The following is a 26,512-nucleotide window of genomic DNA, read 5'->3' as shown; positions in this document are numbered from 1 at the left end:
ATGCCGGTCAGTCGGGTAAACATGCCAAGTAACGTCCTAGGTCTAATTGGGAGATGAAGTGCGAGACGTCGTGTTTCCAGCGATCCCTGACAGACCGCTGGTGACAACACAGAACCACAGCTCCATTCGGTCCACTCTGGCAAGTCACGATCAACAGTCGAGAATCGTTATCACAAATGACCCCACGTAGGGGACGACAACAACAGCGCTCCACTACGTCCTCAACCCGACTTCCTAATACAAACATCACACATCCGAGTGACCAAAGGGTCTGTTTACATTGGGCTGCACAAAGCCTCATAAGAGCATCGAAATCAGACACAGAGCCCGGGTAAAAGAGCACATACAGCCGAACACACTATCCGGGCCGACCATTGTTGCCGGGCCATGTCACCTTGGAGGCCCCGTCTGTCAGTCTAACACCGCCTCAGCCCTCACGAACTGGTGGACTTCCAGCATGAACTGGTTGACTTCAAGCATGTAGGTCTGGGGGGCTAGCCGCGGCTAGCAGCCACGGGCTAGCTAACAAAAGAGACGGCAAAGCCCAAATAAAGAATAATCCTTCTCGTGTGACGATCTGTACACTCACGTATACTGGTAACGGCCAGGGGTAGCCAGCGGCTTCGGCTCCGACCGGCGACTTGAGTTTGAGTTCCAGCTTTTCTCCCATTCTCCGCTTTCTGTGTGATGGTAGCTAGCTGCCGGACTAGCCTCGGTGAGCTAGCTGCTCGGTGGGAGCGAGCTACAACCTGGACATTCTGGTTAAAAAAACACCGAGAAAAGCAGAAATCCAAACCAGTACAGACGCCGGCGTTACAGCAATGCTATACCTCTGTATTCGTAACCATGAATATCTCTCACTCCGTTTTATACTATGATCAAAATGCCTGTTCATATCCACTGGCAATAATACCTCGGCCGTATCGCCGCCATCTTGCCCGGCATGAATAATATGGCGAGGGGGGCGGGGCCTGAGGAGGGCGGGGCCTGATGAGGCGCTCATACGTCACTGGGGAACTCTGATAAAACCAAACAAGCTTGGCCGGGGAATGGTTTTGTTCACCCCAAAGGTCCTTTTTGTATTTGAAAGTAATAAAATGTGTGTTTTAGCTGAATCGTGTTTTTTCTCTATTATTGAACTGAATTGTTTGAGATGTGTGTGTGTGATGAAATATATAATTAATATGTAAACAATCAATGCATTGTTTACCTACATAATCCTCTAACATGTTTCTAGAACCAACAGGCATTTTTTTTTTAAACAAAAGTACCGTATATATATGTATGCATTCATTTACATATTCTTTTATTTAAGTATTCTTATTTTGGATTGCCTTTTTCCAGCGCTGTGAATTGTCCCAGAACCAGGCAGAACCATCGATCTCCGCCATAGGAGGAACCAGAGAGAGGAGACCGTGTATGTTGAAGTGGGGTGGGGGGGCCAATCGGGAGAGAGGAGATGGCAGATCGCCAGTGAACCCACTGACATCACTCCAGTCCCGAGCACAGCTGAGGCCAGTATTGGGGCGGTCGCCAGGGCTACAGGCTCCCCCGAGCCAGCTGGAAGAGAGTCATCGTGTGGAGGATATTTTTTTTTATTGTGTTGTTGCTGCAGCCTCTCTGCTCCATCACCCCGTGGGGCCATCTACTGTCAACCGGGCCAAAGACTTTCTGGATCCCGTTACCGCAACAGCTTTGCAACCAACTAAAATATATTCATATAGATATTCCTCTGGTTTTAAGAAAATGGATTGTTTCGAGATTAATCATGGTATATCCTATACATTTAATTTCCACGTAGTGTAGGGACATACTCAAGCATTTCTTTATTAGTTTGCTTATTGTGTATTCTATAGAGCAACCTAGCTTTTAGGAGTAACTGTTAAGCAAAAAGACCCTGCGGCCAAATTAAGTTTTTCCTTATAAACATCTCTGGAAAAAAATTGTGCGCTTGGATGGCAGTAAGGAGAACTATAGTCAGGCAAACAGCGACATCTACAGGCCGCTTATCGAAATATAGCCCTGCTTGTATTATACAGTATGGGAAATATGCGCACTTGCGTCACACATATTGAGGGCAACGTGTACACGTTACATATTTGAAATTTTAGGGATGGAAAGAATAAGCAAGCAGTCATCGTTAGATAAAACTTGTTGAACCACATTGTTTGCATAACTTTATTCAACAATATTGGGCAGTAGTATTGAATAAAAATCGTTAAAATAATTTCAGCCATAATAGAACAATTACAGCAGTAATCGAAACTCTGAACAATAAGACAAGCCACAACCGCTTTAGAATTTCACAAAGGAGGATTTTAAAGATTTTTTATTGAAATAAAGATTAATTTCAGTCCCAGTCCCTTTATGGTTTCCAAAAGCGTGCTTTGGGTTGTAGCGCCAACATATCAGACGACTTCTCTCCAAAGCCCTCTTTGCGTATACAGCAGCATGTATAGAATCAAAGAAAAATAAACCTAACCAACAGGTCATTTGGCACAATCAACTCATACAATGGTATTACTGTGCTGGTATTTCATATCATCAAACCATTTTGCTCTGTATCGGTGCACAATGTTTACCATCGACTGATGAAAAATTTATTCAAAATACATTTTGACCATAACAGACGTAGTACAGCGATTGCATCAGAAAAGGTATTGAAGACGACAAAAACAATAAACAGCCGTAGGAAAGAAAAGAAAAAACAGGCCCTTTTGAAGGGTTGCAATTCTGGGTCTGATTGTTGTTCCTGGTCACACAGACATCAGCGCTCCGAGCCCCTTTCCAGTGTGAACCCTGCACTACTCCACGTCATCAGGGTGGAGCTCAGAGTATTGGCCTTAGTGTTAAGCTTGATTTAAAAAAGGTGGTCGGATTTAGATTGAAATATCTGAACCACATGATACAGACCTCATTCGAAATACGAAGGACCCTCCCCCCCCCTCCCACCCAACATTTTAAATCAAAATAATGGAACCCCCCCCCCCCCCCCCCTTCTAATTTGTACATCAACATTGGAAATAAATACTGTGAAATGGATTGGATTCCTTTTCCAGTGTCTTGATAGAACGTTATAGTTGAATCCAGCTTGGTAAGCACTTTGGTATACATGCTGGTCAGACATAGGGAGTCAGTTGGAATAGGCCTTTAGTTGAATTAACATTGCACTTGGGCAGTTGTTTCAAGTGAAGATATGAATACTGGGCATTGTAACACATTCATAAAGCATGCACTCATGGACAGAGTTAACGTTTGGACAAAAAACAACCAGGTAACAGCAATATTAGCAGGAAAAGTGCTGATTTGTCATATTGACATAAAGGGTCGAGTTAATAAACGCGTCTGATGACCAAACCAAGTCTGGGCTTCAACATTTATTCATTAGAAGTTTTTTTTCCAGACAAGTTTTTTGTGACAGCTGTTAAAAAGATTCCAATTCGATTTGAAAACAGGATATTCTGTCACAGTGTTTCTCAAAACGGGACCACTGATCTGGAATCAGAAGGAATCACGTCATTCTGGTGACTATCGTGTTCAGAAAGGCAATATTGATCCGATACGCGTTTCCCCCCTGAGGCCGTTAAGTAGGGGCTCGGTCCCGGGTAGCCAGGCAGGCGGACGCGGCTAGTGTGCGGCTCTCATCCAGCAGGACGGGGATGGCTTCGTGTTAACAGTCGTTTTAGTGATCAGAATGGGGAGAGAAGGATCTTTAAAGTACACACGGCAAACGGCGTCGTACACATCCCGACTGGCGATGGCGGGAACCTAGAATGACATTTTGAATCTCTCTGCTTTGAAACCACAAATGTTTCGTCTCTTTCCAAGTTGAAAGAGACGTTGAAAAGCTCTTTAGTTCTGCGTCAACTTACAATTAAGAGGATTTGTTTTTGGGCGTGTTTTGGGAAGCAGTCGTGGCCGTGAGCTCCTGGTCAGACTGTTTGGAATTACTGGATCGCTACGGCCATCCACTCCAGACCTTAAAGTGATCCTGTGTTAAATACCGAACGCCACAACGACTTGGTGACCAAAAGAGGGAAGCAAAAAAAAAAAGAAGAATATCCAAGACCGTTTGATGGACAAGCGTCGCAGCTCGTCAGGGGGGGGGGGGGCGGGGGGGGGGGGGGGGGCAGTACATCACAGCTTCTCAAAGCCCAACTCTTACACATGCTCCCCTTGTTAAGACATCTGCACATCATTTAAGAAAAGTCGAGCAGAAACATGTGCCTGACTTTGTACACAGAGTAGCGTTCTCTTCAGTTAAATCAATAGGTCTATCGGTACCTCTTTATGAAAAGGAAAAGGGAGCAAGATTGATAACTGTATGGCCAAGGCCTCTTTTGAATAAATACTGGCTGACTTTCAAGATCTGAAGACAAAAACAAAACAAAAGAGATACTGCTTTTAGCACTGATATGGAGAGGAGTGTACAGTAAAATCCTAACAGACTCTTAACCCCATGTCAAAAAATAAATACAAAAAATAATTTCAGCTTCACCACCGTCCATTTCAGTATAAGCGGGAAAACTGATATCATCCATTTCATTCTTCTTGTATTTCTCTTCTCAAAGCATAGTATTTGGCGCTCCGCAGACCACGTCTCCTCTCCCACCAACATACCTCCCGCATCGGAGACCCGACCCCACGAGAGAGACCACAGGGAGACCTCCCCAGAGTCGCCAGAGTGGACCTTTCCCCGGTCTACTCTCTGAACGACCTCTGTGCACCATAAGGAGAGAGAGCTCGGGGGAGAAGAGAAACCAAAATAAAAATAAGACGCCGCACTGGGTCATTTCTGTGAAGCAGTGTAGTGACACAGAGAGCCGGCGGCCGACAACAGCCGTCGTCCCGTCTCTGGAAAAATAAAAAGGGAGGAAGAGGGAGAGAGAGAAAGAAAAAAAATAGAATCTGCTTTTTCATCACTAGTGCTTTTGGCCCCAATGAGGGGAGTCACCCTTCATGGCATCTTTCATCGGTTTTTATTTGTTTTTTTTCTTTCAATTTGTTTTAGAGCAAAGCACAATCCAGAGTTTTCCTTCCTCTGACTGAGAATACGGAAGCGGTGCCTTACTAGTGCCAGTTCTGAGGATGCAGGTGATCGTACTCGGCTATAAGTTTCTTTATGTGTGCCAGTTTGTTGTGTAGATATTCACAGCGATTCTTCTCTTGGCTATAGTTTGGGTTAGTCTGGAGGAGAAAGGAAAGAACGGGTTTTTCATGGATCAGAAACGGTCACAGGTCTACTCAAACATGTGAAATGATTCATCATGACACTAAAATAAGTACCGGGAAAATACCGGAAGTACGTACCTTTTTTATTTTGCGATACTCTTGAAGTATCTGATCGTGGATTGTCTGTTGAAAAGAAGACAAAAAAATGGCATTAACCATCGTTATGATCCTGTGGTTGGATCTGCATTAACATTTCAAGCTGCCATCTGTCCTGTCTGCTTTATGAATAACTCTCCACGTTCACCTCCAGACCCAAATCAGCACCAACCCTTTCATCAGAAACACCATAAACACACATCCGTCGACGTCCACGCAACATTAATCAATATGTGTGAACGTTGTGACTGTGTATCCATGTCTACCGCTCTCCTACAAAAACGGATCAAGAACTCTAACTAATAACTACTACACCACTAATTACTACTCTAACTAATAACTACTACACCACTAACTACTACTCTAACTAATAACTACTACACCACTAACTACTACTCTTACTAATAACTAGTACACTTCTAACTACTATTCTAACTAATAGTTACTACAATAAACGAGACTTCCTAAAAGTAACAGAACCCATAATGACTGGCGTTGAAGAGGCTGCCCTTCCCAATATGGCCGCCTGCCGCTGGGAGGGAGGGGAGGGAGGGAGGGAGGGAGGGAGGGAGGGAGGGAGGGAGGGCTCACCTTGTACTTGTCTGTGCCTTGAGGGAGCTGCTTGAGCTCAGTGTCCAGGACGGAGAACTGCCGGGTGATGCCCTCTATCCGCGCGTGCAGCCCCCGGTACTCGCTGTACTCCGCGTTGAAGTCCGTCTTATACGTCTGCCGCTGCTCCGGGGAGCCAATCACCAGGTACTTCCTGTCAGCGAGAGTTTGGTGGTGGGGGTGGGGGTGGGATAGGGGGGGGACGGGGGGACGGGGACGTGAGAATATTACTCTCCCCTACGTGTTGAGAGATTGTTCAAGCAAATAAGATTGACTCCTCCATAGATTCCTAAAGAAGGTATTGAACGCTCGTCTATCATTACATTATATTACACAACACATGAGCAGGGAAGAGGGCCAGGCTGTTGGCATGGTGACATGACGGTCCTTGTAGAAACTTACGTTATATAATCTGCCATCTCAGATGAGGACGAGGGAATACTGCTATTGTATATTCCATTGATATCTGGAAGAAACAAAACAAACCTGATCAGAAATCAGAACCACCACCCGAGGAACGACGGCACAGAGTTTCAGCGACGAGGTGTAAAGGCTTAAGGTTACGGTTGGACGTCGACGCAACACAAGGGCGCCACAAGGACGCGCGCCTCCCAAAAATGTTAACCTTGCGTCGAGGCGACGCGGTGCGGTAGCTAGGGCTGTGATTGTAAACCGCTTAACGTAAACCAGACGCAGAACCCCCCCCCAAAAAAAAAAAAACAGGTTCACAACCGCGGCGACGCGAACTTGGCATGGTCACCACCACGTCGCCGTCAACGCGGAACCACAAGCAAGCCTTAACCGTGCGTTCCCCCGTGTGTACCTGTGCTTCTGTGTGGAATACTGCTCTTGGCGTTCTCCGGACTGGAGCTGATGAGGTCACAGCTCCGCTTGGGCTCCGCCCCGCGCTGCTGCTGCTCCTCCGCCGCCGCCCTCCTCTCCCTCTCCCTCTCCTGCTCCCGCTCCTTGCTCTTGTCCTTGTCTTTGTGTTTTTTCGACTTCTTCTTGGACTTGCTGTGCAGGGACGGACTCTTGTCCCGGGGCGCGCCGGTCCCCGTGTGCCCGGGGGGGGACGACGCCGCCGCCCCCCCCGCGCCGGGCACGGTGAGCGCGGCGGCGGAGGAGGCGGAGGCGGAGGCGGAGGCGGCGGCGGGCCCCGAGAAGGGGGAGGGCTGCTGGCCGAGCCGCTCCGACAGCGCCGCCTCCTGGCTCTCGCAGTCCCGGCCGTTGTGGCTCGAGTCGTTGCTGACGTCGGACAGCGGGTCGAAGGGCCGCGGAATGTCTAGCAGGGGCAGCTGCTGCTGGGAGCCGCTCGTCAGGACGGCGTCCGGGACGACTGCCGGCGCCATGGCCGCCGCCGCCGCCGCCGCCGCCGACGCGGCCGCCGACGCCATCGTCATCATGTGGCCCCCGCCCCCTTCTCGCCCCCCGCCCGCCTCCTTGCCGTTGGATGAGGTGAGCTTGCCGTTGATTGGCCCGGACGCCTTGGCCAGGTGAGATATCCGAGGCTTCTTGTTGGCCAGGGGGTCGATGAACTCGCCGGCGGGCCGTTTCTGTCAACAAAGGACATTTGATATTTAGTAGCAAATATATTTTTCTATCTCTATCTAGATCTATCTATCTCTCTATCTCTCTTCAGTTATATTTAGAGCGCACAGTTTCAACTTCTACAGATCATCTAGTGGAAGTCCGGAGACCTGGACGGCACGAACACAAGGTCAGGGGGAGCTCACTTCAAGTTCCCGTGTTCAATCCTTTTGGGAGCATTTAGACTACAACACACGGGGGGCGTCCACTATGAACTTATAACTACTATAACTTCACGGCAATGCCACTGAATGAAACACAAACCCTCACTAATGTGCTGCCCCGACCCAGATATAGATTTAGAGTACGTTCAGAAAACTCCAAACGTCTCATAAAGTGTTTTGCTGCAAACAAAAAAAGGTGAGGAGCAAAAGGAAGGAGCGGTTCAGGAGGAGCCTATATTCTGGGCCGCGTGGGAGGGAAGGCTTCCCGCCACAATAAGAGCGCCTTGGGCCACAGAGAGGCCCTGCTGAACCGGCACGCGGGCCGACCGCCTTGGGAGTGGCTAACCTAATCACCGTACGCGGTCGGCTGTCACAACAGGAAGACGTACAGGCCCTGAAATATAACCACAGGGACCCCACGACTCTGGGCCGTGTCTGGACCCACGTGGCTCTTCCTAACCCTGCTTCCTCTGGCAGCCGCCCCCGGACCACACTTCACAGAGAGGGCCGGTCGTACTCGGCCAGCCCCTTTATGTGTGTGTGTGTGTGTTTTTATGTATGTGTGTGTGTGTGTATGTGTGTGTGTGTTTTTATGTATGTGTGTGTGTTTTTATGTATGTGTGTGTGTTTTTATGTGTGTGTGTGTTTTTATGTGTGTTTTTATGTGTGTGTGTGTGTGTGTGTTTTTATGTGTGTGTGTGTGTGTGTGTGTGTGTGTGTGTGTGTGTGTGTGTGTGTGTGTGTGTGTGTGTGTGTGTGTGTGTGTGTGTGTGTGTGTGCGCGTGTGCGTGTTGGCGCACGTGTGTGTGTGGGCGGCAGCATGCTTAGTGAGGGAGTGTGAGAGTGAGACAGAACAGAGGTGAGTCAAGTGAACCCCCCCCCCCCCCCCCCCGCTGAGAGGAAGTCACTATTAATACCAGGCAGCGGAACAGCGTCAACCCTGCTTAATGGACATCTGAACACCAGGGACACTGGCCAATCAGCAGGGGGCGGGGGGCGGCGGGGGCGGGGGGGGGGGGGGGGGGGGCGCCTCATGGGTGGGGCACAGGAAAAAATGAGGAAGGAGGATGACACAACCTCTTCTGCGTTACACACCAGGGTGTGCGCGGGCTCGTCATCGAGGACTGAGTCAGTCACTTTGTCTTGACACTCATATGACACATATATATAACACTAACAATTCCAATGAAAAGTGAGCGAGTCCATTTCCTGAGAGGTCACGATAACTCCTAAAGCCGTTTCTCAATTCGCGTTCTCGTGTGTTCTCGTTAAACGTCATCAGTGGTAGCCCAAGCACTGTTCCAATTCCGAGTACGCGAGTACTGTCGTAAAACCCGTGTGTGTTCTCGATGCGTTCTCGATGAGGCCGTTCCACCGAGGACGCATCGGAGGTGACTCGTGTGGACTTGGGACCGTTACATATCCCAGGATGCATCATCGAGTCCGCTGCTGTTCCAGTGTGCAGAGTGCGTACTCGCGTTCTCGGGAAGTCTGTACTTGGAAGTCCGGACTTGCCGAGTACGTACTTCCAAGTCCGCGAGTACGTAGTCCGCGTACTTGGTATTGAGAAACGGCTCTAGTTTACTCCGCAAGAGCCGGCTCTGTGGGCGGGCTCACCTGAGAGGGGGGCGGGGCTGACTCACCTGAGATGGGGAGTGGCTGGCCGGCTCTTTGGGCGGGCTCACTGGGTGCTCAGGCGGGGGGGCTGGAGTGGGGCCGGGCGGGGGGGCGGTCGCAGGAGGGTTCTGGGACTGGCAGAGTTTCCTGGGAGAAAAACAAAAACGACAACACACAAAAGGATTATGGCATGGGTTATTGTTGCTGATGGACCTTACTGGTCCAGGTTCTCTATAAAACAAGGGAGATTAGGGTCTGTGTGAACTTAACGCGCCGTAGCAGATTAAATGAGTGCCCCTTGAGCTCATGCACGGTTAAAAGGTTACTTTTACCGTCATTTCCCCGACTATAAGCCGCGGTTTATGCACACATTTTCCAAAATTCCGTAAGCTATGCGTCTTATGCATGGTGCGGCCGATACATGGGAAAACGATTTCTAAAAATCTATTTTCAGTTAATTAGGTTATTTAAAAAAACAAAACAATATACAGCACAGTAGGGCCTACATATACGGTACAGCAGGCGAGGTCAGCTCGACTCGCTTCCAATAATTTCACAAAACTTTCTCAAAAAATTATTGTATTTATTTTACAATTCAAAAATTAACAAAACTGTCTTCTAAATTAATGAAATTATACTGGGAAACGAATAAGCCATTATAAGCAAAGAGTGAACTTAATAAGCGGTCGAAATACTTTTTTCAACCACCGCCTCTTTCCCTTGACGGTGCGCAAAGCCCGCACGGCGCACACAGACAGGTAGAAAAAAGCAAAGCAGTCTCAGCATAAACAGTTGCGAGTGAAATCTGTCCATCGGGGACCACGTCAATTCCTCTAATGCTGACGTTTAAAATAAATCAACTGTAGCCTTGCTGAACTCCCTGCATCCTCGCTGTCTTTATTCCTTTTTTCCAGATTCAGATGGCGGTCTTATCATGGTGAACTAGCTCATTGTCAGGTGTTTAACAGCGACACGCACTCGGAGACAGTAAAGAAAGACAGGTCCTGTAGCTGCTACGCGCGTTTGATGTGCTCTCGCCGTTCTCCTGCACAAAAATGTGCGCGTGCCAAGCAGTAGGCCTAGTCGGTCTTAACGTTAATGGGGAAAATGTGAGTTCAAATTGAACATTGATTTGCAGTGACCACTTGGCTGAAGGGTTGTATATGCCTATTCATCACATAATTAGCCCATTTGAAACTTGTGCGGCCTATATATGGGTGCGGCTTATGCACAATTGTTTTATTTTAATACATAAATTAAAGGCTTGCGGTTTATCCACAATGCAGCCTATATGCGGGAAATTACAGTAAGAACTCTGATAGAGCTGTGTGCTACGGTCTGAAATATGCAAAACAGCCCACTGATCTAGTGGCTGTCTTGCTGCTTACAAACATGATCTGTGACCTTCCACTTCCCCTTCTGCGTGGCAACACCAGTCAGATGAGGCATGACACGCCGCGTGTGTGTGTGACCCGATTACACACGCACAAATCTGTCACACAAAAGCAGCTTGTGGACAATCCAAATCCAAATACTAGAAAAAAAACAACAACGAACAAGGATGGCGCAATACTCCACACACCCTGGTGTGTAAATGGAGATTTCGCCCTGGGGGATTTTCCCCATCAGTGTGGAACGAGGCCCTACCTCCATGAGCTGTTGTTCATGGCTTAATACCATGGAAGACAGACGTAGGAGGTGGGAGGGTTGGCCCAGGATGAGAGTGGTGGCTTTCCTTAATAAAACAGAGCTGCGACAACCCAAGACTCAGACAGCAGGGGGCAGTAAGATGCATTAAGCACTCAGTTGGTGCCCCTCCCCTACGAAAACATGGGGAAGGGGTCTGTGGCAAGCAAGGGGGGGGGGCAGGGGGGGTCACACAGACGGAGGAGCATCCTAGAAACCCTCGTTTATAGACCAAAAATGATGTCATCACTTCCCTCACTGCCCGGTTCATATGGCGCTTTGGGAGAGTCCAAGTCATGGACGATGATTTGAGGATTTCATTCATGCGGTCGCCACTTCCTCAGCTCTCGTGTTTTTTTCCCCCCCAAGCTGGACGCAGTTGAGGGGAGGTTGTGTGAGCTGGTCCACCGCGTCTACGACCCCCCCTCCGCAGAGGGCCACAGATACACCAACCAGTGGCTCCTCCTTCAAAGTAACGGCATACAAATGATCCTCCTCCTCACTGCACCGCACCGCGGCGACCGCGTTGGATGATGACAAACTGAAACCCTTCCCTCCGGCACCAGGCCCAGTACCAGCCCAAGTCATTCATCACTTTTATTTAGAAAGGCCTTTAAATGTTAACCACATAGTGATTTTAACCCTGCTTTGTTGTTTTTATTGAGCATGTTTTTATTTCCTTTATCCTGTTTTTAACATTTTCAACTCTTCCTTCTACCCTGTTTTTAACTCTACTTTCCCTACCTTGTTTTAACAATTGTAGCACTTTGAGATCGTGCCGATGAAAAGTGCATTACAAATTACGTTATTATTATTATTATTATTATCACGTTTGTTTTGTCTCTAGTGCTCCCCGTCCTCTAGGAGCAGATCTCCTACAGAGACAAGAAATGGCCGCGGCCGTGCGTGGACGGGCCAACCAGTGGCCGCACCATGAGGGCCGCTGTGGAGAGCTTCAAGGCTCCGGTGAAACCAGTAGTGGGTAACATGAGCGCCAGGAGCCAGTGGCACCCCAGCAGAGACTATAGGGGTAGGGGTGGGGGTGCAGGTGAATCTGGGAACAATGCCAGCTCACACACGGAGCAGCTGTAACACTGGTGCATCCCAGGCCTCTGAATCATTTAGCTCGGGTTCTTCTGTGTGTCTGCTGGAGCTCCACACTAAGGGGAGGAGGAGGAGGAGGAGGAGGAGGAGAAGGAGGAGGAGGAGGAGGAGGAGGAGAAGGAGGTCAGGGGGGTGGTGACAGGGTAGATTGGGACGTAATCAAGGGGTGGGGAAAGGGTGTGTGGGTGGTTACCAACAGGCTGGCAGTTAGTTGATAATCTGACCAATAAGGCTCAAAGTTCATTTGCACAAATGACAACAGATTGCAGACACGTGTGAGTGGACTCCGGAATGTATGCTCTAGTGTATGCATTAGAGCATGCAAATGTGCATGTGCATGTGCACAGCAAGAACGACAGACTCAAGTTTCCCTCAGATATCACCACAGGAATGTCTGAGCACATCACAGAGAATGTGAACTATTCCTGCTCTGCTGCATCCAAAACATTGTAAGCCCTCTCGGTAAACCCAGGCCCGGCCCTGAGCGGTGCTGCCTGCTCTATATATAGTTTGATGGGAGCTGCCTTCTCCCTTTCTGCCCCACATCTTGAGAAACCATATTTTCCACTGGGAGAGACGCCAGCAGCATGTACTGTCAACAAAGCGAGCACACAAGACCTATTTCAATGAAACACAGAAAAACCTTGTGGGAGGGCCGACGCTACCTGCCATTAGAACAGTTAAAAATAGCTATGGAAATAATATTGAACCTATGTTTAGATGTTAGAGGTTAATCCTTACAGATACATTTATTAAATACATAACTTATGTTAAAAGGAGCTCATTATGAAACCTTAGTGTATGCATGGAAATACGTTGAAGCTTCTCCTGAATTTGCATGAATTTGTCCTGATTAAGGGAGGATTCTAGAGGAGACTAAATGAGCCCCAGTCCTCAGACAGAAGTTCAACTTCTGTTCTGAGACGCGTCAACGTGTTCTTAGTTTTTGTAAAGGGAATCGATCTCACTGTGGTTGGAGGTCAATAGAAATCACTTCAATTACCTTAAACAACGTTAACACAAGCAGAAAACCCATAATGCTTGAGAGCGCACGCACGCACGCAACTCTCTGCAGTCCAACCGTCCATTTCACAACTCAAAATATTTGCTCCAAATGTCAGGCAATCAGCTGACAAACATAAGTAGGCAAAAATAGGTCATTGTGTGGGGAGAGCAAGAGCCGCGTGCGGCAGCAGAATGAGGAAATAAAAACAGCCAAGAATTCGTATGGGCTTGTTTAGATTCAGGTCCCGTGGCAACGCAACACAATGGCAATGTTTGGACCATATATGCTGCCTAAAAGGCGCGTCACATCCTATACTGAAATACATGCATACAAAACCACAATGACAAGACTCCATTAAATGCCAGAAGTAAAAGGTACTTCATAGAAGTTGATAAACTTGATTTAACAAAAGGACAATGTGACAAAACTGAACTGCGTAATTTTACAATACAATTAATATTGTATTTGAAGCCAAACATGCACGTTCTACATTTAATACAGCTCTCTGTATATGCAGAACAGGACTTTATGTAGAACATGTTCTACATTTAATACAGCTCTGTATATGCAGAACGGGACTTTATGTAGAACATGTTCTACATTTAATAAAGCTCTGTATATGCAGAACAGGACTTTCCTGCCCCGAGCTCTGGCTCTGGATTTTTATTGGAGACGGAACTAAAATGGTTCATTTATTAAGTGGTTACCATGTATGGACTACTCCATGCATCGCAAACCTCGCCTCTTTTTGTTTTCAACCTCTTTAAAACGTAAACGGCGCTGTATAAACCATTACGAGGCAGGATGACGGCTACCAAAACCATAAGAATAATCAAGCAAATAATGGGATAACTATAACTGACACGTAAATCATTTCCCCATCAGGAAGTCAATCCCTCTGAACCGTTTCAAGGCTGATGGAGGTGATACCATCAGAGTGGTGTCTCTGAGGGGAACGCCTCACGTACCGAACGAGGACTCTCTTCAGAAGCTGCTGGTCTCCCTCAGTGTAGCCCGGCCAGTCCTTCTGAAGGTCTTTAAACAAAGAGTCCTTCAATGTGAAGGTGTTATCTTTGCCGTTTAGGTTCGCCACCTGGACAAATTTAAAAAAGGCACAAATTGGTTGGTTTATACATTCAGGACATTCAGCACAGGCTTTCATCCAAAGCAACAACAACAACACATCGCTGTCGGAACAGTTAGGATGTTCATAGGACCAACAATCACTAGGTCACTAGTGGGTTAACCCATTCCCCCAAACACAACAAAGATAGCTAGGATAAGATGCTACACAGCACAAGTACTAGAACTAAGTACGACATAAAATAAGTGCGTACATTAAGTAGCAGGACGTAAAAACATACAATAAGTGTGTAGGAGGGGGGTGGTGGCTATGCAGAGTCTATACGGCAATTCACCATGACGTCACACTATGTTCTTCCGGGTGGCAAAAGCCGATGCGTTCTCCGTTGGCACCACTAGTAAACAAACCCTTCCACGATCGAGAAAACAGAGTAAATGGCTTGAATTAATGATTTTCTTCTTGCGGGGTGCTACGGGACGTCTCATTAATATATATATATATATATATATTATATATTATATTATATTAATATAGTTTTCGTCATCGTTTCAACTTCAGATCAACAACAATGTGTTGTTGACTGTGTGACACAGTCTTTATTGTTATTTATTTATTATTATTCATTATTATTATTATGAGTGTTTACAGCCGGCTGGACGGCTTCAGCTCAGTGGTAGCCGCTCGCGTTCTGCCACCCGGAAGCGTCGTCACGGCTATTGTTTACTAACATTCTGAAATGCCGTCAACACCCCCCCCACCCGTGCGTGCGCGACCACCGGGCGGATGCTGCATGCACACCTGTTGCAGGTGGCTGTCCAGGGTCTCCTTGTCGGCCTGCGAGAGGCCGTCCTTCTGCAGCCGGAGGATGAGCTCGGGCTTCCTGTAGGGCTTCAGGGCCAGCAGGTGGGTGAGCCGCTCTCGCAGCGGCCTCTGCTGCGCCGCGCTCTTCTTCAGGGCGCTGCTGGAGATGATGACGGGTCGCGACGTCCTCCGAGAGGGCGCCACGTCCGACAGGCCCGGCGCCGGCTTCCGGATCTGAACCTTCTTGCCTGAGGGGGGAGGGGGGAGCGACACGACACCCACGAGCGACACGACACGCAACGTTAGAGCAGTAGGAACCAGGGAGTAGAACCACCACCACCGCTGCCTTTATAAAAAGGAGGCAGTGGTGGTGGTGGAGCAGGAACGAGGCCAGACCACAGAGAGCCTGGAGATATCTTGGATCATCTCCTCGTCCGTGGCACTGCTTGGCCTCAGGGTAAACACACTGAAGTCTGTGTTCGACCACACATTCTCACGTCAAGAGCAGTACGATAACCTTCAAAAGATGATCAAGAGACCTAACACAACAACAACACTTCACACGACAGCCTCTGGTAAACTAGGGTCAGCTGCTCTACCTCCCACTGAGGCAGAGACACGGTCTGGGAGGACTAAACCCTTTATGAGTCAGTGCTGGGCAGTGAAGGAACTACACCAACGCTGGCTATTCTCCCCAATGCGCTTTGTTCACGGGTAATGAGGCAGGGGCTACCAAGTAAAGAAACCGCCGTTTATGCGTCGCGGCCAGTAAATACTCTCCTTTCACTTTAGTGTGTCCGTTTTCCAAATAAAAATAGGTCGCTTTCGGGGAAACTAAAAGAACAACAAAGCCCTCTCCAAGGTCGGCCCAGACAGCGCCTTACTGGGCACTTGGCACTTTCTAAAGCGCTGTGTTTTCACCCCGTGTGTGTACTTCATGCATCGTATGCTGGACTGATGTGTGAACCAGCCACCATCAGATGCATCGGGGGCCTGGTAACAAGTGAGCCATACTGACAAGTGTGTTGGTTTGACAACCCAAACACCAGGTGTGGTCCAGTCTGGCCTGGGCTCTGGGAGGGGGGGGGGGGGGGGGGGGGGATGCAGGGCTAGAGGCTCAGAGCAGCCAGCTGGGTCCTTGAGATGTACAGTACGGCCAACCTCGTTAAGGAAAGGAAACGACGGAAAGGAAATGATCATATTTAAAAGAATCATTACAATGTGTTGCAATGATTATAAATGTGTGTTTTGGAATGTTTTCAGAGGCTGAGCATTTATTCTAACGGGAATCCAGTAGGACTGTGTAGTTAAGGGTGTCACGTCGAGTAGAATACATGGTCATCAGGGATAGGAATGATCACTATCCACTATATATAATGCTCAATGGATGCTCTCTCTCTGTGACTGTGCATCTTCTCAAACCAGCCCTTCACGGACGGCATCCGATTTGAACACCCGTCCCCTCTAGGAGACGGCTGTTGCAAATGAGCATCCGCTATTAGCACTATGCTACTTGCACTGAATAGCTGTTCTCAGTTTGTCTATGTACACGGCATCTGTCCCTCCCATCAAATAAACCATGAATAAATAAATAAACCGTGTGTGCGTGGTCCCCCCCCCCCCCCCCCCCGCGCGTCCTTACCGACGTATCGCCCCCCAGGCTTGATGACGATGGCGCCCCGGCTGCGGGTCTCCTCCTCCACCAGCGCCATGCTCTGACGGGCCTTCTGGTACGAGTCATCTGTGGCGCACACCGTGATCTTGTCCTGGATGCCCGCCAGGCAGTCCAGCTGAATGCTGCCTTCACTGTGACAACAGACGGAGCGAGGGACGTTAGGGGGAGAGGAGAGGAGGGGGGCGCAATGACAGGAAGATCACAGCACCGTCATAACTGGGAGGGCTGCAAAGGGGACGGCCAGGCAGCGTTTGGGAAATGGTACGCAAGATCGCTTTAACCGGAGTTCAAAAACTTGACAGAAATAGCCTCGAAGCCTATTTCAATTCATATCAACGCCACAGAGCGGGAGTGGAAGTGTAACTGATTAAAAAAAGGAGCCAAAAGTTCGGAGTTCAATCCTTGATTATGTCCCACTTCTGAGCCGAGCTTTCGTTGCTCAACTCGTCCAGAGCGGAGGAATAAAAAAAATAACTGTGTGGCCAACAAACACCTTGTGTCCGTTTGTCGTTCCACCCGACTGTGGATTCCCACATTACGAATCAGTGCGCCATCAAATCTCATCCTTTCCTGGCTCTCCTCAGGCTCTTTGATACCCCTCCACTTTGATGAGGGCTTGGCAGCACAGGGGCCGGCGCTGGCAGCCCTGCTTGCAGCACAGTGCGGTTGTGATGGTTTGTATTGGAATTAGAGGCTTGTTAGGATCCAGACAGAGACGTGGATTACCTCCAATCGACCCCTCGTCGGGAAATACTTTCAGAGGAGGGGTGTCCAAAAGGAATCAAAGAGGAGCAGGCAGTTTATTTTTTCAGAGTTTATCCAAATGTGTGATCCCTTTCCAGTTATTTCAGTCAACAATTCATCTCCTAGATTTTGCACGACAGGGACAGAGATATGAAGAAGGAGTTTGCATCCTTTGATCTACTGGTTTCCACAAAGTCCTTTCAAAAAGGAATATTTCTGGAGCCCCAAGGACTCTGTTAGATCAGTGTAGTGACCGAGTGATGTTTTTATAGTGTGTTATTATATATATTTTTATAGTTTTTGATAGTTTTTAGTGCTGCATGCTCTCAGCACTCATTTCTACCCTGAAGGCTTGTGTCCAAGCACTTCTGTCATCAACCCAAGCTAGCGCAACGAAAGGGAAGGGAAGTGTGCCCGGCGGTTGGCCCCAGTGTTTGTGATATCTGTGCCTGCTCAGCCCCCCCCCCCCCCCCCCCCCGATACTGTGGGGCCATGGGGCAGAGTGACGGCTCACCTGGTGATGAACTGCTGGATGCAGTCGAAGCTGCCTTGGGGGTTGTCCCGCCCCACGTTGGACAGGTAGAAAGTAAACGTCCGCAGCTCACTTGGATTTTCCGGTCGCGGTATTGAGATTTTCTGTAAAAAAAAGGACAAGAGGGGAAAACATGATTAGACCAAATGCTCCAATTCCATTCGGATACATTTGGTTACTACAAACAAAGCCAGATGAATCATGGTTGCCTCTTTCCTTGACCACAGATGAACGTGAAACATTGTTTTGGTGGAAATTTGATTAACCGGGCCATATGGTTATGATTTTGGCTGGAAACGGTTAAACCCCCTTGCACATACTTTTCATTTTGCATGCAATGACTGTACACATGACTGTACAATGACGCATCAGGCAGCACAGATTAGACATTTGCTGACGCAATTCAGGGATGACTCGTAGTCTGGTGCCCGTGCAATCGATGTCGCAAATTCCTTTGAAGATGCATCGTGATATGTAGGATTATTATTGGACGTCACCTGCCATTAATGCAATTAGCAACACAAACAAAAGCTAGCTTTATGGGAGCAGATATTCAGATGCTAGACACATCTATAGACGTGAATCAAAGCTTTCCTTCAAGGCAACACTGGCAGTGAAAAGACAAAATAAAGCCAGGAAAGACGGCCAATATCTCCTGCCTGGTTTACTCTGACCATCTTCCAGCGAGACACACACACACACACACACACACACACACACACACACACACACACACACACACACACACACACACACACACACACACTTTCTCTTGAAAACCGTCAATTTCCAAGAGACGGAAATTGAAGTAGCAGAAAAGCTATGATAAGTATGTCAAAAATCGTTGGTAATTTGGAGCCCATTCGACCCTAATAGTTACCTTCCCATCCCAGCGCAGATGTTAGCCCTCACCTGAACCCATCTGCATTACGGTGAAATAGAACAGCAGCCCTCAAATTATAAACGTGGTTAGTTTTGGTTCCAAAGGGGAAGTTATCTTGGCCAATGAACAGTGCAATGTAGATGTCCTGTTGAAAAACCCAAAATAGTTTCGGGAAGAGTATCACACAAATACATATTTGAATGAAATCAAAGAAGAGAAAGACTAATGCTGGTTGAAACCAAAGCGTCTACCCATCGGCGTTCAATGGCCATCGCCTACCATAAGATGGGCTAAACAGAGCCACATTTGACCAATCGTCGTGAAAAGAAAGAAGCACGAGGGAGGAAGCCCGTCTGAATTCAAACAATGTTCCAACCCACCAGCTACAAGAACCATGGACGCATGACAACGGGAACCTTGGGTTCCTCTTTTGGGGGTGATCCCAACTAGTGCCTATGCCCCCTTTAAGAAAATACAACAACCGAATACCCAGTGAGCTGAAGGTGAAAGACACGGGCCCAGTCCCGTTTCTCTCCCCTTAACAAGAACGCTTGATTTGAGTGCTAGCTGGCATTCAAGGGTTGATTTTGAGGGAAAAAACAGCACTCCCCCTTGCTCCCTTAAGTATTGGGACGTTAGGGGAAGTTAGGGCTCACATCCAGGGTTAGGGCTCAAATCTAGGGGTAGGGCTCACATCCAGGGTTAGGGCTCAAATCTAGGGGTAGGGCTCACATCTAGGGGTAGGGCTCACATCTAGGGTTAGGGCTCACATCTAGGGTTAGGGCTCAAATCTAGGGTTAGGGCTCAAATCTAGGGTTAGGGCTCAAATCTAGGGTTAGGGCTCACATCTAGGGGAAGGGGGAGAATTGGGACAGGGCCTTATCCCTAGATTAGTGCACCAGCGATCCCTGGCTCCTTGGGTCGGGCCCAGGCCACCTCGCTGCACCGCACGGCTGAAGGCGGCTCAGCTTTGTTTACCCGAGGTCCAAACACATGTGAGGCCTGCAGGTGGTCACCTAAAAATAACCCTGCCGTCCCTTCCCCTCCCTGGAAACCCCAGGCTCTCGGATACCCGAGAGTGGTGCGGTGGCTGGAACACGACGCTCTCTCCTCCGCCACCGCCACCGTCGCTGCAGCCTTCGTCAAGGGGCTCAGAGTCGAGATTACCCCCCCTGAGCCAGTTGAACCAGCGCTGGGCCAGAGCACACTTCACTGCGGTGGTCTACGTCAGCCACACAGCAAGGTCACTGAGGAAGGTATCGCGGCATAACAGTGGCGGACAAAAACAACATGAATCTCACTATCGGATAGCTGTCAGAACATATTTGATAGCATCACGAACTCACTGATATCAAGCACACAGTGTTTTGGTGTATGGTAGATTTGATATGCAGTGAACCACAACCAAATAAATACTTTATTTCATTTGAAGTTAAGTAGTTTAGTTATGTGTATACAAATGTGTGGTAACGGTACATATGCGATCACTGAAGTCAAGTTTAGTTATTAAAATGATTCAGTGGTACTTGAAAAATGAGCTTTCAATGTAGTATAGCAAATAAGTGAATAAACTATGATGAGGAGCATTACGAACAATTAAACACATTTTGCTTGATTGAAGATAATTAGTCTTTTCAAGAGAAAGCCCTAATGGCTAGTACGAGTTAGTCGTAGGAGCATGTTATTATGTGATCCGATTTGTGTTGCATGCATCGTTTAAGAAACCATTCATGCCGGTCTGTTACAGTGGTTACCTATGACAACCAGGTAGGGCAGGTTCGGTCTGACCACAGACAGTGCGTGGGGTCCCTAGAAGACCTGCAGGTTGTATAGTTCAATTAGGAGTCCTAACGACATGATGCAGCTGGTGATGAGCCAGCGGTGTTGGGACAGCTGGACCTAAACCAGCCACTATGACAGCTTCTGACCCCCGGACCAGCCACTATGACAGCTTCTGACCCCCGGACCAGCCACTATGACAGCTTCTGACCCCCGCCCGCAGTGTGCTGACCAGAGACACCGTCCTCATTCTACGCCTGTACATAGTAATGCTCTTGCCGATCCAGAGGAAAAAGGATACAGAGTAGTTTGTGAAACCAGAGATGATTAAGACGCGGTGGAAGTGGAAGTGGCTGAAAGGCTCAGAGGAGTGACTTAGTCCTGTTCCTGACTCACCCGGAAGAGGCAGACGGGGGGGGGGGGGGGGGTGTCAGAGAGCCTCCTCGCAGAACGACCCAGCGGAACGGGCCCAGTACGTGCCCCCCCCCGCACAACACACAGCGCATCGTAATGTCTAACAAAAGATGGATCACTTCATCAGGCCCCAAGCAGCCACCACACCTCAGTGTGATCACTTTCATGATGGGTTTCATGCAATTATTCGGCTTAGAAACTGTGCAGTTAATTCAGTGAAAAGGTAAGTCAACTTATATCGAAGATATGACTTGGGAGTGTGACCGTTTCTTGCTGGCTGCGTAAATTTAAACTTTAAATATCAGCAGTGAATGTCAAGAGCTTGCGGTGAACATTGAACACCAATGCAAGCCATCTACAAAGCACACCCGTGTGCCTCAGACATTGACAGAAATGTGTGAATATATCCCACTCTTAGATGATGAACCAATCGTTTTTTTATGCATTTTTGATGGAAGATAAAATAAAAGATAAAAATAACTTGAGTTGGCCAAAGCGCTATACAGTCTAAAATTGCCCAATTGATGTGGAGAAGGAAAACTGCCGCACCAGAACCAGATCTTCTGTCAGCCAGAAACGTACGCATGGTTGAGCGCAGTTGTTAAAATCCAAAAATCCAAGTTCTGAACGCTTGTAGTGTTCACCGCTTGGACAAGTTAGCTCTTCAAGTTGGAACACTGAGCCACAGTTTGATAAAAAACACAAAGTAGCAGCGCAAAGGGAACGTGACAATGCAAACAAGCAAATGTTGTGCTTGAGTGCAGACAAGTGCGCTTAAAACAGAGTGGCCGCTGGCATTTGTACAAGTTTATAGTTTATACCTGTTGAACAAAAATCAAAGAAAGTAAAGCAGACCTAAGCAACCCACGGTATAAAGAGCCATGCAAATGGACATGCAACTCTGGTGCACCCTGGGGTGCTCAGGGTGATGGTCGTCTTCATTTTGATTAACAAAAAAACAAAAAAATATAACATAGCTACACACACACACAATTCAAGTGTGTCAAGGTATCTGTTTCCTCCATAGCACAAACAGCAGTTGGGCAGCGTTTACAAAATGGAAAACGAAATATCTTGGAAACATGAACAATTGCTCGTCGATAAAACAACTAGTTTTGTGGGCAACAATAAATTGTGTCGGCTGCCATGATGAACCAGCTGTAGACATTAGAACTTCACACAAAAGTACCACCGTTAACCTCACTCCTGTGAGGCCTTCTGTAAAGGACCAGAATACCCCACATAAAAACCTACTGCCCTTTGAACATTCTAAAGCGTTCCCTTACCTGGGAACGCTTGCATGTCAGGAAGAGTGAGACAGTTCAGGCTTTACCGTTGGCAGACGCCCAGAAATGAACAGAATAGTACCATTCATATTGACCACATCAATGCTGGGCGATATCTTCTGACCAATACGACCAACGATTGCTACAGAATTATTATATATATATATTTTTTCGATTGCTACAGAATTAATAGCATTATAAAACCATATTTCTTGACTTCTTTATTCTAATGCAATCGCGGAAAAAAAAATAATATATACATCAGATAGAAAGTATAGTGGAAGAAAATGAATTGGAAAAAGGAGAAACAAAGAAATAAATAAGACACCTGTGGGCTTATCTTGCCGTCTTTACTGGCAAACAGTCTTGAACTAAAGAAGGGAAAGGAAAACCGTGTCTACCACACACGCCATATTGAGACCCGCATTTCCCTTAGGTGGCTTGTGCCTTCACTCACATTATTAATAAGCATCAACCACACTTCAACCAACCAGGTGACAGCCCAGCTCCAAAGCCTTCCAATCCCCTGTCTGACCAACAGCTTTGTTGCAAAAAAAGAAGATCAGGAGGTATAACCGGGCAGTTAAGTGTCCTACATTCATTTATCATCTACTCAGATCAACCAAGTATGGAGCGCAACAGGATTTGTTCACATTTACCAACAAATGTTTGTGTAGCTTCTGGTGGTGCACATGAGGCACGGTTTCAAAAAGATGAGCAGGCAGGACAGAGAATGAGAACTAGATACATAGTTCACATCTCACAACCTGATCTGTTGGGTACAAATAACGGTGAATGATTCAGGAATAGAATACAGGAAGAAACCATGAAAAGGTGGGGGGCTATACCTAAAACCGACAGCCATGACTGGTAAGTCACACTGCAAGACTTTATGCAATGAATACAAGAAATCGAGTTGATCCGGGTACACCCGCAACTGATACCGTGGCAAAAATCTATTTCTGGATGAATACGTTCTACATGGCGGTGGCATTAAATGCAAAGAGCTGCGTATCTGAAGGACATCTGCAAAAAGAGAACAACCGTCTTCAATCTGATTTTCTGCACTAGAATGCATCTATTAAGGTATGCATGAGAAACATTAACGTAAACATAATGTATTCAATACATCAAACAACAAAAGCGAGTAAAAATGCCCGATACAGCTCCTTGGAAGTAAATGGTTAGCAGGGCAGCCCCATACATTAGGCCAGTGTGAGAAGGAATACATCTCAAAGAATATCAGCCACTGCGATCGCTCTTACGTGCTTTTACAATGAATGACCCTCAGTCACGTACCCTAACCTGCTACGCAGACAACGAGAGAGAGCTGCATAGAGCAACCAGCCCACCATGAAGGATTAAAGGTTAAGTGCCTTGCTCAAAGACACGGCAGTCTTAAATAATATAGATTGGAAATGCATAATTTGAAGCACATTAATCGCACTTATCTGGTAAAAGGCTCAATAGGCATATTATTTGGTTATGGAAGAAAATGAATAATGTAATTTAGGGGGGGAAAAAAGGATCAAGACATCCTTTTTCTCTTAAGAAAGAAATAATTGAGGTGAACTATTGAGATTTGTGTTCCCGGTAATTCTTTTTAGTCATCTGCGGCTTACACTAATCAGAAATATGCTTTTGGTTTCCACCCAAAGTCAATCCACTTGAGATGTAGCAGCAGTAACAATAGTTATCCTATAACAAATGGATCTCTACTGCAGTCAGACGAGACTAACGATCTGCTGCAGTTAATAATAGCAGCGATGATCAAGTCTTTAGAAATAAAGTGAATTAAGGGAGACTTACAATGAGCATCTGCAAGCACGCTGCTTTGGAGGGATAGCCCAGCCTGGTGTAACTATACCAGTATAATTATACAGAACTATACTATAACCATTCTACGGTACTATCTACAGGCTTTCTGCAGATGTCAATGCAATGGTCATGACCATGGCTAGAGGAAGGAAAGGCAATTCTGACAGGTGGAGACACAGGTCCTCATAACACAGTTTCATCAGCTGATGCAGCAGCATTTCTTGATTTAAATTATTATTATTTACATCCAAGCATACATTTATTTAAATCACATTTGGATTTATTAATCTCCTTGCAAAACCAGAATGACAAAAATATAGTTAGTCCGTAAAAGTAATACACTGTAGTTCGTCACAGAAGAAACTCCCACTACCAAGTAAGATATTTCATTAACTGAAGCATCATCAGCTCTGCACACATACATGTTTTCCAGGGAAAATATGCACTTACCCCTTGGTTTCCAGTAAATCGAATCAAAGGTTCTGTCGGGAGGCCCTGAAAGTTAAGCATAAACAAAATTAGCCATTTCAGACAGAGCATTTGGCATGCATTTTATAACAATGTGTTAATGTTTAAACACTTCCACAAAAAAAAAAAAAAACATGTGTTCAAATGTTAACATAATCAAGACCCACCAATAAAATGCACCACTTAGAAAATTCTGAGAGTGGTTTGTTTTTCTTGTATCCCTGAACTGAATTCAAACATAGTGGCCTTGCACTATTCCACCACACCATTGTCTACTCTATCCACTGGTGTCATTTCAAAAACAAAACATGAGAACGACTTGCTTTATGTTTAATTGTACATGCGTTATGTAGTCAAGAAACTGCCAAGTCCCTGTGCGCAAAACAGTTTAATTGATTTAAGGGGATTTAATATCTGCCTCGGCCTATTCATGTTTTTAATTGTGTCATTTTAATAAGGCTGGGGAGATGCCAGCCTTTCACTGTAATGCAGTACTTCCCCCTTCTAGAGGGACCCTCGTAAACCTCCAAGGTTGGCCATCACGGCCCTCGTAACAGTTTGAAATGTGTAAAACCATGTTTACCAGGTATTCACAAAGCGTCTATGGAAATACTGAATTTGTCGTTCTTATTCTCAGCCAACTTTTTTTTTTTTGCTTCAAATAAAACATACCAAAGCATCGACATAACACGACTTTATTGGTGATCAGTGGCTCAACCAACACACGACATGTGGGAATTAGGCCTGGAGCGACCACCGTTTGATCCGGACATGTGGCCATTTGACGCATCTCATTCCCCCTCCTCTTCAACCCATCATCCAGCCTCACTCTCCGTTCCATAAAGGCCATATAAATATACACACACACACACTAAATGAAAACAATAGCCTGCCTCTGTCTGCAACAGCCTAGCGATGCACATTGCATATATCCAGCAGCATGACAGTTGCTTGGCACTTGTCGTTTTGTGCATTCGTCTGTGTGCAGAAATGACTGCGTGTCAGAACAGCCTACCATTGGAAGAATATTCCTGAGCTGTTGGAAATTCCCAGAATAGAGATATATTAAAGATGAATCTATAAGTTATTATACGGTCAAGATGGACATTGCCATCACAGTGTCGGTTTTAATCCCATTTTTATGTAATGCAACATTTCCATGGACCTCTAGGGAATTGAATTTTCTGCGTGTCCTCCTTCTCAGAAAGGTCAAAGCGGCCAGCATATCACTCAAGGCGAGCATATCACTCTAAAACCAAGTCTACTGGAAGAAATATTGCTCATTCATTTGAAGCACAACATGAACAGCTATATCTCAATGCTCATTAAATGTTGATCCCAGAACCAGGAAGACACCGCACATTACTCATACACAGTTCATCGTTTTACTTCTAAGGTTTAGAAGGTTCTGGTTGCATTACACTCAACTTAATATTTCCATCAATAATATAAACTAATATAAAAGGATGCACTGATCAGGATTTTCCCGGCCGATCGCGGTGTCCGATCTTCTTATAGCGTGTTCGACCGATCTGATACAGATCATCTGGTTGTTGTGTTTTTTTTAAATAGTGAAATATATTTGCGGGAGTGTGTGTGAATGACGGCTGGATTAAGCAGCCTGACCTGGAGTCTGACTGAACTCTGGGGCTGGGTGAGGCTGCACACCTGTTGCACATTGAGCAATCAGTGCACAGGTTTAACCAGCCATCACCGCACACTCAGAGAGATCTTCTGCATGGCAACATGGAGCACCGATGAATCATTTGTCTTCAGCATTGCAATAAACCGGAATTCCAACACCACCACCTTAAGTCCTTGGTAATTTAGTCCTACACATAATCAAATGTAACCACCGCCTGTAATACACTCTGCACGTAATAATATTTGCACGTAATAATATTTGCAGGCAGAGAAGAGGACGGCT

The 26,512-nt window shown here is 46.8% G+C and overlaps 2 protein-coding genes across 2 annotated transcripts in view; both read right to left on the bottom strand.

Annotated features, from left to right (window-relative positions):
* Positions 1-932, bottom strand: part of dot1l (DOT1-like histone H3K79 methyltransferase) — a 39,023-nt gene extending 38,091 nt beyond the window's left edge. The window contains 1 exon segment of the mRNA XM_084472776.1: positions 590-932. Coding sequence (XP_084328902.1) covers positions 590-670 — 81 coding nt within the window. The 5' untranslated portion in view covers positions 671-932.
* A 1,232-nt stretch (positions 933-2,164) lies between these two features.
* ell (elongation factor RNA polymerase II) overlaps positions 2,165-26,512 on the bottom strand; it is a 30,988-nt gene continuing 6,640 nt past the window's right edge. Inside the window, exons 2-12 of the mRNA XM_084473440.1 lie at positions 24,568-24,612; positions 17,920-18,041; positions 16,629-16,792; positions 14,984-15,234; positions 14,070-14,194; positions 9,332-9,452; positions 6,761-7,490; positions 6,340-6,403; positions 5,920-6,091; positions 5,311-5,355; positions 2,165-5,187 (exon numbers count right to left, since the gene is read on the bottom strand). Of these exons, the coding sequence (XP_084329566.1) occupies positions 5,071-5,187; positions 5,311-5,355; positions 5,920-6,091; positions 6,340-6,403; positions 6,761-7,490; positions 9,332-9,452; positions 14,070-14,194; positions 14,984-15,234; positions 16,629-16,792; positions 17,920-18,041; positions 24,568-24,612 (1,956 nt within the window). The 3' untranslated portion in view covers positions 2,165-5,070. The remainder of the gene's footprint in view (positions 5,188-5,310; positions 5,356-5,919; positions 6,092-6,339; positions 6,404-6,760; positions 7,491-9,331; positions 9,453-14,069; positions 14,195-14,983; positions 15,235-16,628; positions 16,793-17,919; positions 18,042-24,567; positions 24,613-26,512) is intronic.

The sequence above is a fragment of the Micromesistius poutassou genome (genome assembly GCF_964030765.1).
Source record: "Micromesistius poutassou genome assembly, chromosome: 9".
NCBI lineage: Eukaryota > Metazoa > Chordata > Actinopteri > Gadiformes > Gadidae > Micromesistius > Micromesistius poutassou.
This window is presented reverse-complemented; position numbering and strand designations above follow the sequence as displayed.